The sequence below is a fragment of the Carassius auratus genome, chromosome 38 (genome assembly GCF_003368295.1).
Source record: "Carassius auratus strain Wakin chromosome 38, ASM336829v1, whole genome shotgun sequence".
Classification (NCBI taxonomy): domain Eukaryota; kingdom Metazoa; phylum Chordata; class Actinopteri; order Cypriniformes; family Cyprinidae; genus Carassius; species Carassius auratus.
Window position 1 is genome coordinate 15,798,916 of NC_039280.1, and position 12,205 is coordinate 15,811,120.

General features: G+C 36.0%; 1 protein-coding gene across 1 annotated transcript in view; it reads right to left on the reverse strand.

The window, feature by feature from the left end:
- Positions 1-693: 693 nt before the first annotated feature.
- prkceb (protein kinase C, epsilon b) overlaps positions 694-12,205 on the reverse strand; it is a 94,555-nt gene continuing 83,043 nt past the window's right edge. Inside the window, exons 12-15 of the mRNA XM_026224453.1 lie at positions 9,270-9,408; positions 7,680-7,868; positions 6,824-6,970; positions 694-3,477 (exon numbers count right to left, since the gene is read on the reverse strand). Coding sequence (XP_026080238.1) covers positions 3,331-3,477; positions 6,824-6,970; positions 7,680-7,868; positions 9,270-9,408 — 622 coding nt within the window. The 3' untranslated portion in view covers positions 694-3,330. The remainder of the gene's footprint in view (positions 3,478-6,823; positions 6,971-7,679; positions 7,869-9,269; positions 9,409-12,205) is intronic.

Here is a 12,205-nt window from a genome sequence, read left to right on the forward strand (position 1 = left end):
TATCATACACACACTGCAGAATACTGCTTATTATTCACCTAAGACTGGAGTAATGATGCTGAAAATACAGCTTTGCATCACAGGAATAAATTATATTTTAATATATATTCAAATAGAAAACCATTATCCGTTATGTTACTCTGGAAAACATAACTGCAAAGCTTCCTGAGAATCTATGCTCAAGTGCACTGAGGGCAAAAGCTGCTTTAAACACGAAGGATGGTCACACCAAATGTTGATTTGAATGTGAAGTTAGTTAATAAAGCAAATTTATTTATGAAATTATTTTTAACAGCATCCTTATTTTACCGCATTTTACAAAAGCGCCTAAAACGTTTAACAGTATTTTCTTGAAGCCTCTTGGAGATGTAGCCACAGTTCTTCAGGATTGAGTCTGTCTCAGTTTGTTCTGTTTCTTCATGTTATCTCAGACAGACTGATGATGGTGAGATCAGATATCTGTGTGGAGCACTGGCTGCTATAAATCTCACTGGATTATTACAATTGATGTCAAAATTAATGTTTGAAAATGTTAACTGATATACTGACACACTACAGTCAAAGATATAAATAATTGACTTAAAATCATTTTTTTTTAGCTGGTGAACATACTACTGTTCTAATAATTTGTCCCACCACTGTGTGGTGTACTATATATTAATGTCTTAAACAACTGTTTGTAGTATCCTCAATCATTCATTTATTATGAAAATAAAGCACAATATAACTTTCACCTCATTGAACTATGCACTCAGATTATTCAGTTTATAAAAAGTTCTGAGCATTCCCAAAATGACAAGCATATGCATTTCCTCATGTCCTTGGACATCTATAGCCTCCATCTAGAATAGAAGGTCACATGTGACAGCACTAATCCTTCACTCTTTGTTTTGGTCATGATGACCCTTATTTTTAACCAAAGTTCACACACTAATTTCTCTCATGCTTAACTATTTGCGTGGGTCATTATTATACAGTTCATATATTCATAGCCTATGACAATCAACCACCCGTCTTCTCCAGCATTCGGCACAAATACAGACTCTTAAAACACTTGGTCTCAGCTACAGTACTGTGCATTTGGAGATTGATTTGGACTTCAAACTATTTGGTTTATTTCTGACATCTTATTTAATAGGTTACAAACCAAAAAAAAAAAGCACATTCACATCCTTTGAGAACAGTACATTTGGCACACAGTAAAATGCAAATAATGACACGACAGTGACTAATGGCAATGAAAAAAAAAAAAAAACTTGCACAATAAAATAAAAAAGAAATACATACACATTTATGATTCTTACAGTGACATAAAACACATATATAATTTATATTTATATGCACTGTACCTCTGTATGTACAAATAAGTATTCCTTTGTGAGACACAGATTCACGTTTAACCAAAGAGGTGCTTCCATCTTCTGCTTGAACATGTCAATGTGTTTCCTATGTAGAGTCATTTAAAAACAGAGTTACTCATGATGTCCAAAAGTTTGCATTAGGACAGAGGTGTCTGGCAGGTGTAGCTGTGAGAGTTTCTGTTAGTGGACTCCATCCAAGCCGAAAGATGCCAGATCAGAAGGGCACAAATAAGGGCAGACATGCTTTGAGAAAAACAACCAAACAAACAAAATGTAAATGATGCAAAAACTCAAAATGAAGTATCAGATCTGTAAAATGGACATGAAATGAGTGAAGGTCTCAAAGTCAACATGAGACGCTGTTCAAAACCAACTTTCACTTTGGGGATCTGATATACTATTAGACGAAACATAAAACGCAAAATAAGTATTATGCCACAAGAACTGATTGAATTGTGAAAAGTTTGGATGCAAAGGGTGACATCACAAGAAAGAAAGAGTTGCTTCAAAGGCTTTTTTTTAAGGCAGACAAAACAAAAGCAGGCAATAATTTCAATAATTTCAATTTCATGTTCACTTTTAAACCTGATGTTGGCAAGAGTTGAAAAAAATTTGAATTTATTACAAATGCGTTCATTATTTCTTATGTTCATAATGTAATGAGCTGATTGTATTTCTTTGATAAATGTCTTGCTTGCATCACAAGCTTTCATAGCTTTACAGCTAACATATTAGGAGAAATTCTAGGGTATTTGAGTTGTGCTGTATATAGAATGGAAGATCATCTCTATGCATTTTCTATGACTTTTTTTTTTTGCCACAGAAGCCCAATATTTTGTGTCTTTTCTAACTACATGAAACATGAAATTCAGAGGCTGTAGCAGCTGAAATAAAAGACGTGTGCTGCATATGGCATGACCTGACGACCAAACGGTTACCAACCAAAACAGACAGTGGAAATCAGACACATTGAAGATGAGATGGAGAGAGACAAAAGAACAGAAAATGCTAAACACACACACACAGACAGACATACACACAGAGAGAATATTGCACATAACAGTTTCTCATAATCTAATAATACACAAGAATATTGTAGGCATTACCATGCAGTAGATGATTAGTCTATTCTCAAAGTTCACAGGCTAATGATGAAGGTAATCAGGACTTGTACGTACTGTAGACTGTAGAGAAGTGATTGGCTACTGTCCTGTCCCGTTCATAATCATAGGTCTTGTTGCATTGTAGAGAAACCAATCATTTCAACATCCTAGCAACGAAACAATCCAGTAATATAATGAAAAAACCACACACACAACAAAACACTACAGAGGGTACTTGTGTAACCTTACCCTCCAGTATACAGACACACACACACAACACTTGTTTTGGTGACTTGCGTATATGTCAACACTGCTGTTTCGATTGGAAAGGCAGTTCTGAGTCTTTCCCAGTACCGTCCAGTCACTGTCTCTGCCTATCAGACCATCATGTGATCAGATCCTAATGCAGAGTGTTTAAAACTCCCAATTCACACGCATCACATCTATGCATCACATCTGCAATACAATCACTTGTTCTTTACATTTGGTTTTTGCATTTCAAAACGGTACTAGTGTAAATGGGTTGACTCCAGATGTACCACTGTTACACTGCATGATGGGAGAAGGAATGAAACATGAAATGGCCTTCTAAAGATCTCTATCCAGCCGCTTTAGTGATGTCACACGAGCTCCCTTATGTGTTATACATACATCAAATAAAGATGGTGCAAATCTGTGAGTATCTGTGCATGCACATATGTTTTTTTTGGGGTTCAGCAGGAAAAATTATAATGCCTAACTTTCTACTTTTAAATTAAAGCATCGAATTCTTGGTAAATGATGGTCTACGATCATCTCATGGGCGTTCACAGCATTTGCAGTGCACGACTGCACCAAGTACAGCCCAGGAGACAGAGGTTTTAGTATTAGGACAGGGTCTCTTCACTGAAGTAAGAGAAGCCCTTGAACTCGTCCTGGTTGATCTGCTTGATAATGGCGTCTTCCACCGGGGTGAGCACCGGCTCCTCGCGGGTGAAGTCCTGGTCAAAATTGTTGACGTCCCTTTTGGTTTTCTGAGGATGGAGAAAGGGAAAGTGTGCTAAATGAGCAATTTCAGAAAAATAAATCACAAAAACACATATACATCCAAACCCTGTACATTCCATAAACACTCTGTCTAACCTAAAAAATGCTTTTCCAGCAAACAAAAAAAGCGCTTATTTCTGTCGACTGAACAAGCCATGCCAATAATTTGTGAATTAATCATACTTTTGAGTCGGTTCTTTCTTTCCAGTACAACAGTCTTTCAAAAAAAACTGAATCAATTCACACTCTCTCATTGAAGCAGACTGTCAGTCAGTAAAATAGAGAGTATCAAGATTTTTAAGGAAACCGAGAACAAACAGCGCTGGATGAAGTGGATATTCACCTACTAACAATCGAAACAAAAGACTTCTTTCTGAGAGATAAATTAGAAAATTCAGCTACTGCTGTGTCATGTGAATAAGTGGCCATTCACACAGAGAGTGTTTTGTGTCCGCCTATGCTGTTTTTTTTTTTTTTTTCTATGTGAACATGAACTAGATGGATGTCTTTAACCAATTCATTGCTATATAATGTTTTTGTTTTAATAAACACGCATAAAGACCAATGCTCTCATTATTGTTTGGATTTGAAGAGTCTTAAGTCTTCCTGAAATTTGTTATAGAATGCTACTCAGAAAATCAAAAGTTCTCTCAGAGTTGAATTCTGAGCATATATATATATATATATATATATATATATATATATATATATATATATATATATATATATATATATATGTATGCTCAAAATTCTATATATATTATATAATTTTTTGCTTGTTATCACTTTTCCATATTGGAAACAAAACAAAACAAAACAGGCTTTAACAAAATACACCCCCCCCCACACACAAAAATAACAAAGCAAACTCAAAACAAACAATTTATATATATAGCTGTTTAATCTGCCTCATATTGGTGCATGTTTCCCAACCTCTCACCCTCTAAGGGCTCTCATCAGCCTCGTGAGCAGGCGTGAGAATGGGGCGGACAGGCAGGGGCCTTCTCACACTATCTGAGAGGCATTCCACACACACTTACAGCAGCCAGCATGCATCTCTGTCTCAAAGTACAGCGTCTGATGTGTGCTGAGAGTCCAAGAGCATCTCAGATATCCCTCTGTTCACACTACCAAAAACAGAAGTGTGACACACACACTTCAAAGAACCATGAGGGCTGGAGCAATGTAATGTTCTTGATAACTGCATTTGGAAAGACCAGTGCTTATGTCTGAAATGAGACAGCCAATATACAGAGTTAAACTGTGCTGTAACCAGACACAATATGATAAGGTGTCAAACGGTATATCCTATTTCTTCAAAAAATATATTCTGAATTTAATCTATAAGCCTAATTAGTCCATCAGTGGAACCTGGCGTCTCACTCACTAGGTCCCGCCCACAGTGAAATCTTATTGGTCCAAAATCCTACTTGACATAACATAATGTTTATGAAGTTTATATGGTGTTTTGAATATGGATTTTTTTTTTTTCAATTTGATAAAATTTTGTTCTACATAATAAACAATGAACCAAACCAACCAGGTGAATTATCACATTAAAAACTTTTGATTTGAAGCTAAAACGTATTTGAAAATTGGACAAAACTGACAAAGACACGACATATGTGTACATAACGGCTCTAATAAGGGACTATAAGCAATACAATCCCAAGAATCACTGCAAATGAAATAAATTAAACACTATGAAGAAATATTTTTTATAGGTGTTATAAACAATACATAAACAATATATTTTAAGTATATTGCAAAATATGTCTTTTACAGTGGGGAACATATTTATTTGATCCCCTGCTGTTTTCCCACTTATAAAAAAATTAAGGGTCTGTAATTTTTATGGTTTATTTTAACAGATAGACAGAATATCAACCAATCCAGAAAAAAAAGGACCCAGATTAGTCCTGTCACTTTAAGAAGTTACTCCTAATGTCAGCTTATTAGGTGTATCAGACACCTGTCCACACAATCTATGTCTTCCAGCCTCTCCCACCACCAAGAGCTGTCCAAAGACCAAAAGAACAAGATCAAAGAGCTGTCAAAGGATGTCAGAGACAAAATTGTAGATCTGCACAAGGCTGGAATGGGCTACAAGAGCATCAGCAAGAATCTTGGTGAGAAGGAAACAACTGTTGGTGCCATTATTCAGAAATGGAAGAAATAAAAAACAACTATCAATTGGCCTCAGTCCATGCAAGATCACACTTCATGGGGTGAGGATGATCATGAGAAAGGTGAGGTATCAGCCCCGAACTACACAGGAGGAGCTTGTTAATGATCTTAAGGAAGTTGGGACCACAGTCACAAAGCAAACCATTGGTAAAACACTATGCCGCAAAGTGTTATCCTGATGCACCCAAAAGGTCCACATGTACAGGCTTGTTTAAAGTTTGCCAAAGAACATCTAAAAGATTCAGAGAAGGCTTGGGAAAAAGTGCATTAAGGTCATGGAGTGGCCTTTGATCCCCTGCTACAAAATCAGCAGGGGATCAAAAAATATTTTCCCCACGGCATACAAATGATTTAGCAGTTTATGAACATAGGTAAATTCTACATCATTTGCCATGCTTAATGGGTGTGGGTGAGTGAATGTTAAACCGTGTTTTCCATAATTCTCTGATTGGTGGAGATTTCTCTCAAGAATCATGGGTAATGTCGTTTTTCACCAGGAATTTCGCAGTTGAACATGGTTATAAAAAGAAATGTCTGTTTTCAAAGATTTACACATTATCATTCAAAACCAATTTGCCATGAAGAAAATATATAGGAGTTTTACTTTGGGAATCCAACTGTTGCACTCTATTAAACATTACATACATTCTAATGGACTATTATATTATTATTTTATTGCATTGCATTGCAGCAGTATTTTGACAAATGTATTATGTCATGCCTGATAAGTGTTATTCATATACACATAATGGCTCTGTTGCAAAACCCGGTGAGCTGCCTTACTGTTGTTTAGCAAACTTTTTTGGGAAAAATCCAGTAATTTCAATAGAAATCGAAGCAATTGTGAATTTTACATGAGCTCAAATGATTTCCCCGTTTTAAAAAACACTGTCTTTAGTGATATTTATCGATACTGAGTGACTCATCATATACAGTATCTTGCTTTTTTCATGCTGCTGTGCATTTCTGAGATTGACTTCTGTAGAAAGTATAAATGCACATAGGATGGTCTTAAAAGGCAAAATAGCCATGCTATCCACATCGCCTCTTACGCCCACAATGCTTTAAATGCTGTCTACACAGGCAGCGCACTAGGTTTTGTAACAGAGCGACTATCCACAGTATCCCACACATTATAATACTCACAATCCGTGGTTTGAAAGGCGGCTTGATCTTCCTCTGTTCCAGAAGAACCCAATCAATCTCTTTGAAGAATGGATGCACTTTAATGGCTTCATCTAGTCCTTGGGATTCTACGCAACCCAGCCGCTTACTAGGGCTCTTCGTCATGAACTAATCAATGGAGTGAAGAGGGAAGAAAAGATTAGAGAAGCATAATCCTGATGGTTTGTTAACCAGAGCATGTCTATATGCATTACGTTGAGTTAAGATGGTCATTGATGATGTATGCACAATATAAGACTGCATCCTGTGGAAGGATGACCTGAGATGACCACAGGTCATGTGACCACAGTGCCAGTGAGAAAGATCGCAGTGTGACACGATAACATCCAACACAAACAGCCTGCCTTTCCCACAAAGTTTTGCAAACGGGCAAAGGACAGCCAAAGTAAATCTTGGACATGTGAAAGAAAAAGGCGACACATAAAAAACACTGTACACACACACACTATGGCTACATATATAAATGAAACATGACCCATGCTTCTGAGCAATAAAATGTTCCTCAGCTCTTTTTGTCATATGCACTTAACCGATTTGAACAGTTAAAAGAGGAGGAACCCATGCATCCTGAAACGAGACCTCTGAGATTACACAACCCAAAACTCCAGCAGTGAACACAAACAATCTGTTCTTTTCCCACAAGGAGTGTCGTTTTTCTGAGCTGTCACCGCCTTTTGCTCTTCTGTTACTTCACTAATCTTTCAAGAAGAGTGTGAGAGCAAGCAGACAGTAGCAAGAGGAAAGGTTAAGAGGTGGTACACCCATGTCTTTTGTAATAATCAGCAGGCAAAATGTTTGAGGAAACCCAGACACGTACCGCTTTAAGAATGCTGACGGCCTCTTTGCTGAGCCACACGGGATATAAGACGTCATCATGGAGAATAGACTCAAAAAGGTCGTCCTCATTATCCGCTTCGAAAGGAGGCTGACCAGCCATCATCTCGTACATCAGCACACCTAGAGCCCACCAGTCCACCGACGCGCCGTACTCCAGCTCCTGCAGGATCTGCCAACCACAAAGCTCCATAAAACTAACGTTTGACACAGAATAATTGAATATATATGATCATGTCCTCATCAGACTCAAATGAAAGCACTTTGCTGTGAAATCTCTACTGATTTTTATAAAGTAAATGTTAGAATAACTGTTATATTGTTATAAAATTTGAAAGACTTAGAGTTTTCAGGCTAATATTTTATATGTCAGGCTTTTCATAAAAAACTGCTAGATGTTAAACTTTATGAATGATGGGCATTTTTCTTACTGTAAACAAAAGCTAGCCTTGAAGATAATGAAAAACTAAAATCGGAAAACATTCATGAAACAAACATCTCTATTTGTAACGACTGTCTGTAAAACCATTCTAAAGTAAAGTGCAATATTAATTCAAATATATCAATTACGTGAGAATAATTTTGCGCTACAATACGCTTGTATAGGTCGTTTGCCCAAATCCCTGAAATACGACCAATCAGAGCGTATACTACAATTGTGCCCCTATCGGCAAAAGAGTCGTTTTCATATTAATGTTTTGTACTCTTTTATTTGCCCTCTGGTTTGTGTTTGGTGTAGCTCAGTTAGTAGATTATTGCGTTATACCTTGATATGTAATCATGCTATCATGGGTTCGATCCCAGGGAACAGACGTGCACGAAAATGTATATGCTCAATAAATCATGATTTAGCATGATTTCTGTGAGGGTTAGGTTTAGGGGTGGAGTTAGGTGTGGTCATTCGAACGAATAAGCCACCTCCAGTAGTAAAATATGTAGGAAATACTGTGAGATCGGTGTAAAAGCCCCACACATTGCATTTAAATAAACGTGCGTTTTGATTGGTAATGGCGTTATACGTCAATTCATAACGACAGAAGGAACGCGATACTGTCATTATTTTTAACTTTAAAACGTAAAGGTCATAATAAATGCTTGCACAAACGACCTATATGGTCGTTTTTTGTTGGAGGACAGGCTCAAATATCAGATTTTTCAAGAATATATGCATCAGTAAATTAACAAAAATATCAAAATAATTATCTAGTTAATATTAGATAAAATATAAAATATTATCTAGTTGTTTATTAGTATGCATATCATTATTATTATTGTCATGGTTGTTTATTAGTACTTATAAAGCACATATTAATGCCTTATTCTGCATGACCATATTTTAGATCTCTTAATCCACCTCATACCTAAACCTAAGAACTGCCCTACTAACTACAGTATCAATATGCAGTAATTAGGAATTTATTGAGGCTAAATTCATAGTCTATAGTGAGATATGGACTTTAAAATGAAGTGTGACCAAATATGATAATGTTTCATAGCTTTAATGGGAACCAAACAGTAGAAAAGAGACCATGACTGTGCGTCTGTGTGTGTGTAAGAGTGTGAAATACTGTACCTCTGGGGCAATGTAATCTGGTGTGCCACAGAATGTTGTGGTTGTGATGCATTCCAGGATTCCCTCCTTACACATGCCAAAGTCTGCCAGCTTACAGTGACCCTCTGCGTCCAGCAGAATGTTGTCTAGCTTTAAATCCCTGCAAAGAAAATTCAAAGCAAATCAAAATACAGCAACATTAACCTACGTGTAGCATGCATCATTTTCTAATGACACACTTACAGTGTTTCCCCCCCCCCCTTTTTTGACTTTATGTAATTTGTTTGGATCCTCTAACCCTTAATTGAACTTTAGAAGAGATAAATCATCTTGCCATCTTAAGCATCCTAAAATAAATGATGCATGACCTAGATTCTGGAAGTCTCTGTTTAAATATTAAGCAACACTTAACACTGCAACACAGCAGGTGAATCATTTACTGACACTCATATGTCTGATATTAGCTGGATGCTCAAGAATGACCGGTGACACCAAACATTACAGTAAAATATGTAATTCATTTCAATTAAATTATAAAGACAAAAAAAACCTTGTGAAAGTTAAAAAAGTTTCCATATTTAATATTATTCAAGATAAGATCCTAAATAACATTTTTTTTCATAATTTTTTCTTACACAGCGAGTCAAGTCAAGACACATTAACTTCACACAATCTGTATGAAACTGTAGAAATATGAATCAACCTGTCAAACCTGTGTTTTTTTTCAATGTTCTGACAAGTTTCATAACACTCTTGCACCTGAAATCATTAAAACTTAAATTTAATAGTTATGTGACATTTTGAAAACAAGTCTGTCTAATATTTATTGTTAAATCATATTGATAAAGGCAGTGTAAAAAGAAACATTCATTGCAATATAATAGTTAAAAGATGTTATAAAACCATAAAAATAAAAAACTTTTAATTGAGTAATATATTTCATTCTGTTTTTAAGATTCATTCATTTTGGTTGCATGACAAATTTCCATCAAGTTGAATTTATTAATCTGTAAGAGTAACATATGTTACATATTTTGAATCCAGGAAAGATGCAAAATATCTAAATTACAATTAGCAAAAAATCGTAATCTTTTAAAACTTAACTTAACTTAAAATAATTCTTGTTTGAGTTTCATAATTTTCTTTATTATTTATTTAATACTTGAATAAATCCATATGTTTAAATATTACTTTACTTTTTTACTTAAGTAAAATATAAATTGTCCATAGTATTACTGACATGCATATAGTCGTAATTAAGTAAAGCTGCAAGTTTTAGTAAAACAAACAACAACAACAACAACAAAAACAATTCCAGTGTAAGTAAATGTCAAGCTAGACTTGGTATCAGTGCAGTAGGATTTGAGCATCCTTATTAGGATACATAAGATATAAACTCACTGTACAGCAGAAGAGAGAGAGAAAGAGAGCGAAAGAATAAAGAAAAGGAGAGCGTGAGATGATAAGGTGCCCCTGATGAAAGACAACAAGGAGTTGGAAGAAACCAGTCGGATTGGGGTTTGATGGTTGATTGCAACAAGAATGTCAACATCACTTCGCGGGATGTCATTCAGTCAAAGGTGTTTTCATAAAACCATCCTCTCTGAAAAGGGAGGGGAGCGTTGGATCCTTACGCAACTGTTCCTTTTGAGAAAGGCACCCTGGTGCTCGGCACGTTCCCGTTGGTCTGTAAGCTGGCGCAAGGGGCTTCATTCCTCTGTCTTTCCCCACCAAGAGTCTTAAATCACTCTTTGCATGCAGAAGTGTGGAAAATCACTTGTAACGAATGCTAGAAAGATGAGAGGCCTGCTTCCCAAATTTGTGACCCACTTCTTGATTGAGAAGCCAAAATGAAGCCTAAATAAATTAGTTTTAAAGATGAACTACATCATATCCAAATTTCCACTTGAGTTATTAGTCATTATTCAAATGTGAGAAAGTCTTACACCGAGAGCGTAGGTGTGTTTGACCTTCAGTATAGGTTCACAAAGAGAAAGAGGTGGAAAGTTGCTGTGTATTGTCCTCTATACCCACATGCGCTTCTACATCACAAGATGTTCCAGAATTGTCCATCTCTCCATCTGTCTCTTATTTCTGTCTCTCTTTTCCCCCTTTATCCATTCCTGTCTAAATCCTACAGTTGTCTACACACACGTCGCCCCTTCCTCTCTTTCCCAAGAAAGAGAGCTTAATTCATCCGGCGAGCTTCATTTGTTGATATAGATGATGTGACTTTGCTACACTGGCCTTATCTGTCCTCTTTGAAGTGCTTAAATGGTGAACGCTGCTCTCGCTTTTGCTTTTATTTTCCAGGATGTTAAGTAACATACTCTTTGTTTTTTTCCAGAGTTACACTGTGACTCTCTGAGACTGTGAGGTGAAGCTTCAGTCTTCTGAGATTCAAGATAATATCCACATAATATCAGAAAATATCAGAATAATGCTCTTCATAAAAAAAAAACACATTTCTCAATTCTGATCCATACTTACTTTTAATAAACAAATTAATCAAAATTATATCAAAATGTATTCATCTATAATTGTAGTTTATATATACACACATATATATATATATGTGTGTGTGTGTGTGTGTGTGTGTTTTGTATAGGTGGAATGGAAACCTAAAAGCAACAATACATTTGAAAAGGTGCTTTTGAAATAGTAAATTAATTAAGTAGAAAAACATGTTTTCAGCGAAAGGCTGTTTGAATGAAGATGAAAGAAAAATGTAAAAAGAGCATTAAAAGCTTTAGAAAGTGGCATGAGCTGTAAAATCACAAAAGGATGAGATTAACTATTGTATTAGGTTTCACTAGAGCGCCTTTCTTTTGGAGGAAAGTACTAACATAGTAGAAACACAACAAGACAGAACAACAAGACAGAGCCGGAGAAAGACATTCAGAGAGAGGGGGAGAGATGGCAAAGACTCAATTTAGTGCATTTCCTGTGTTTTTAAG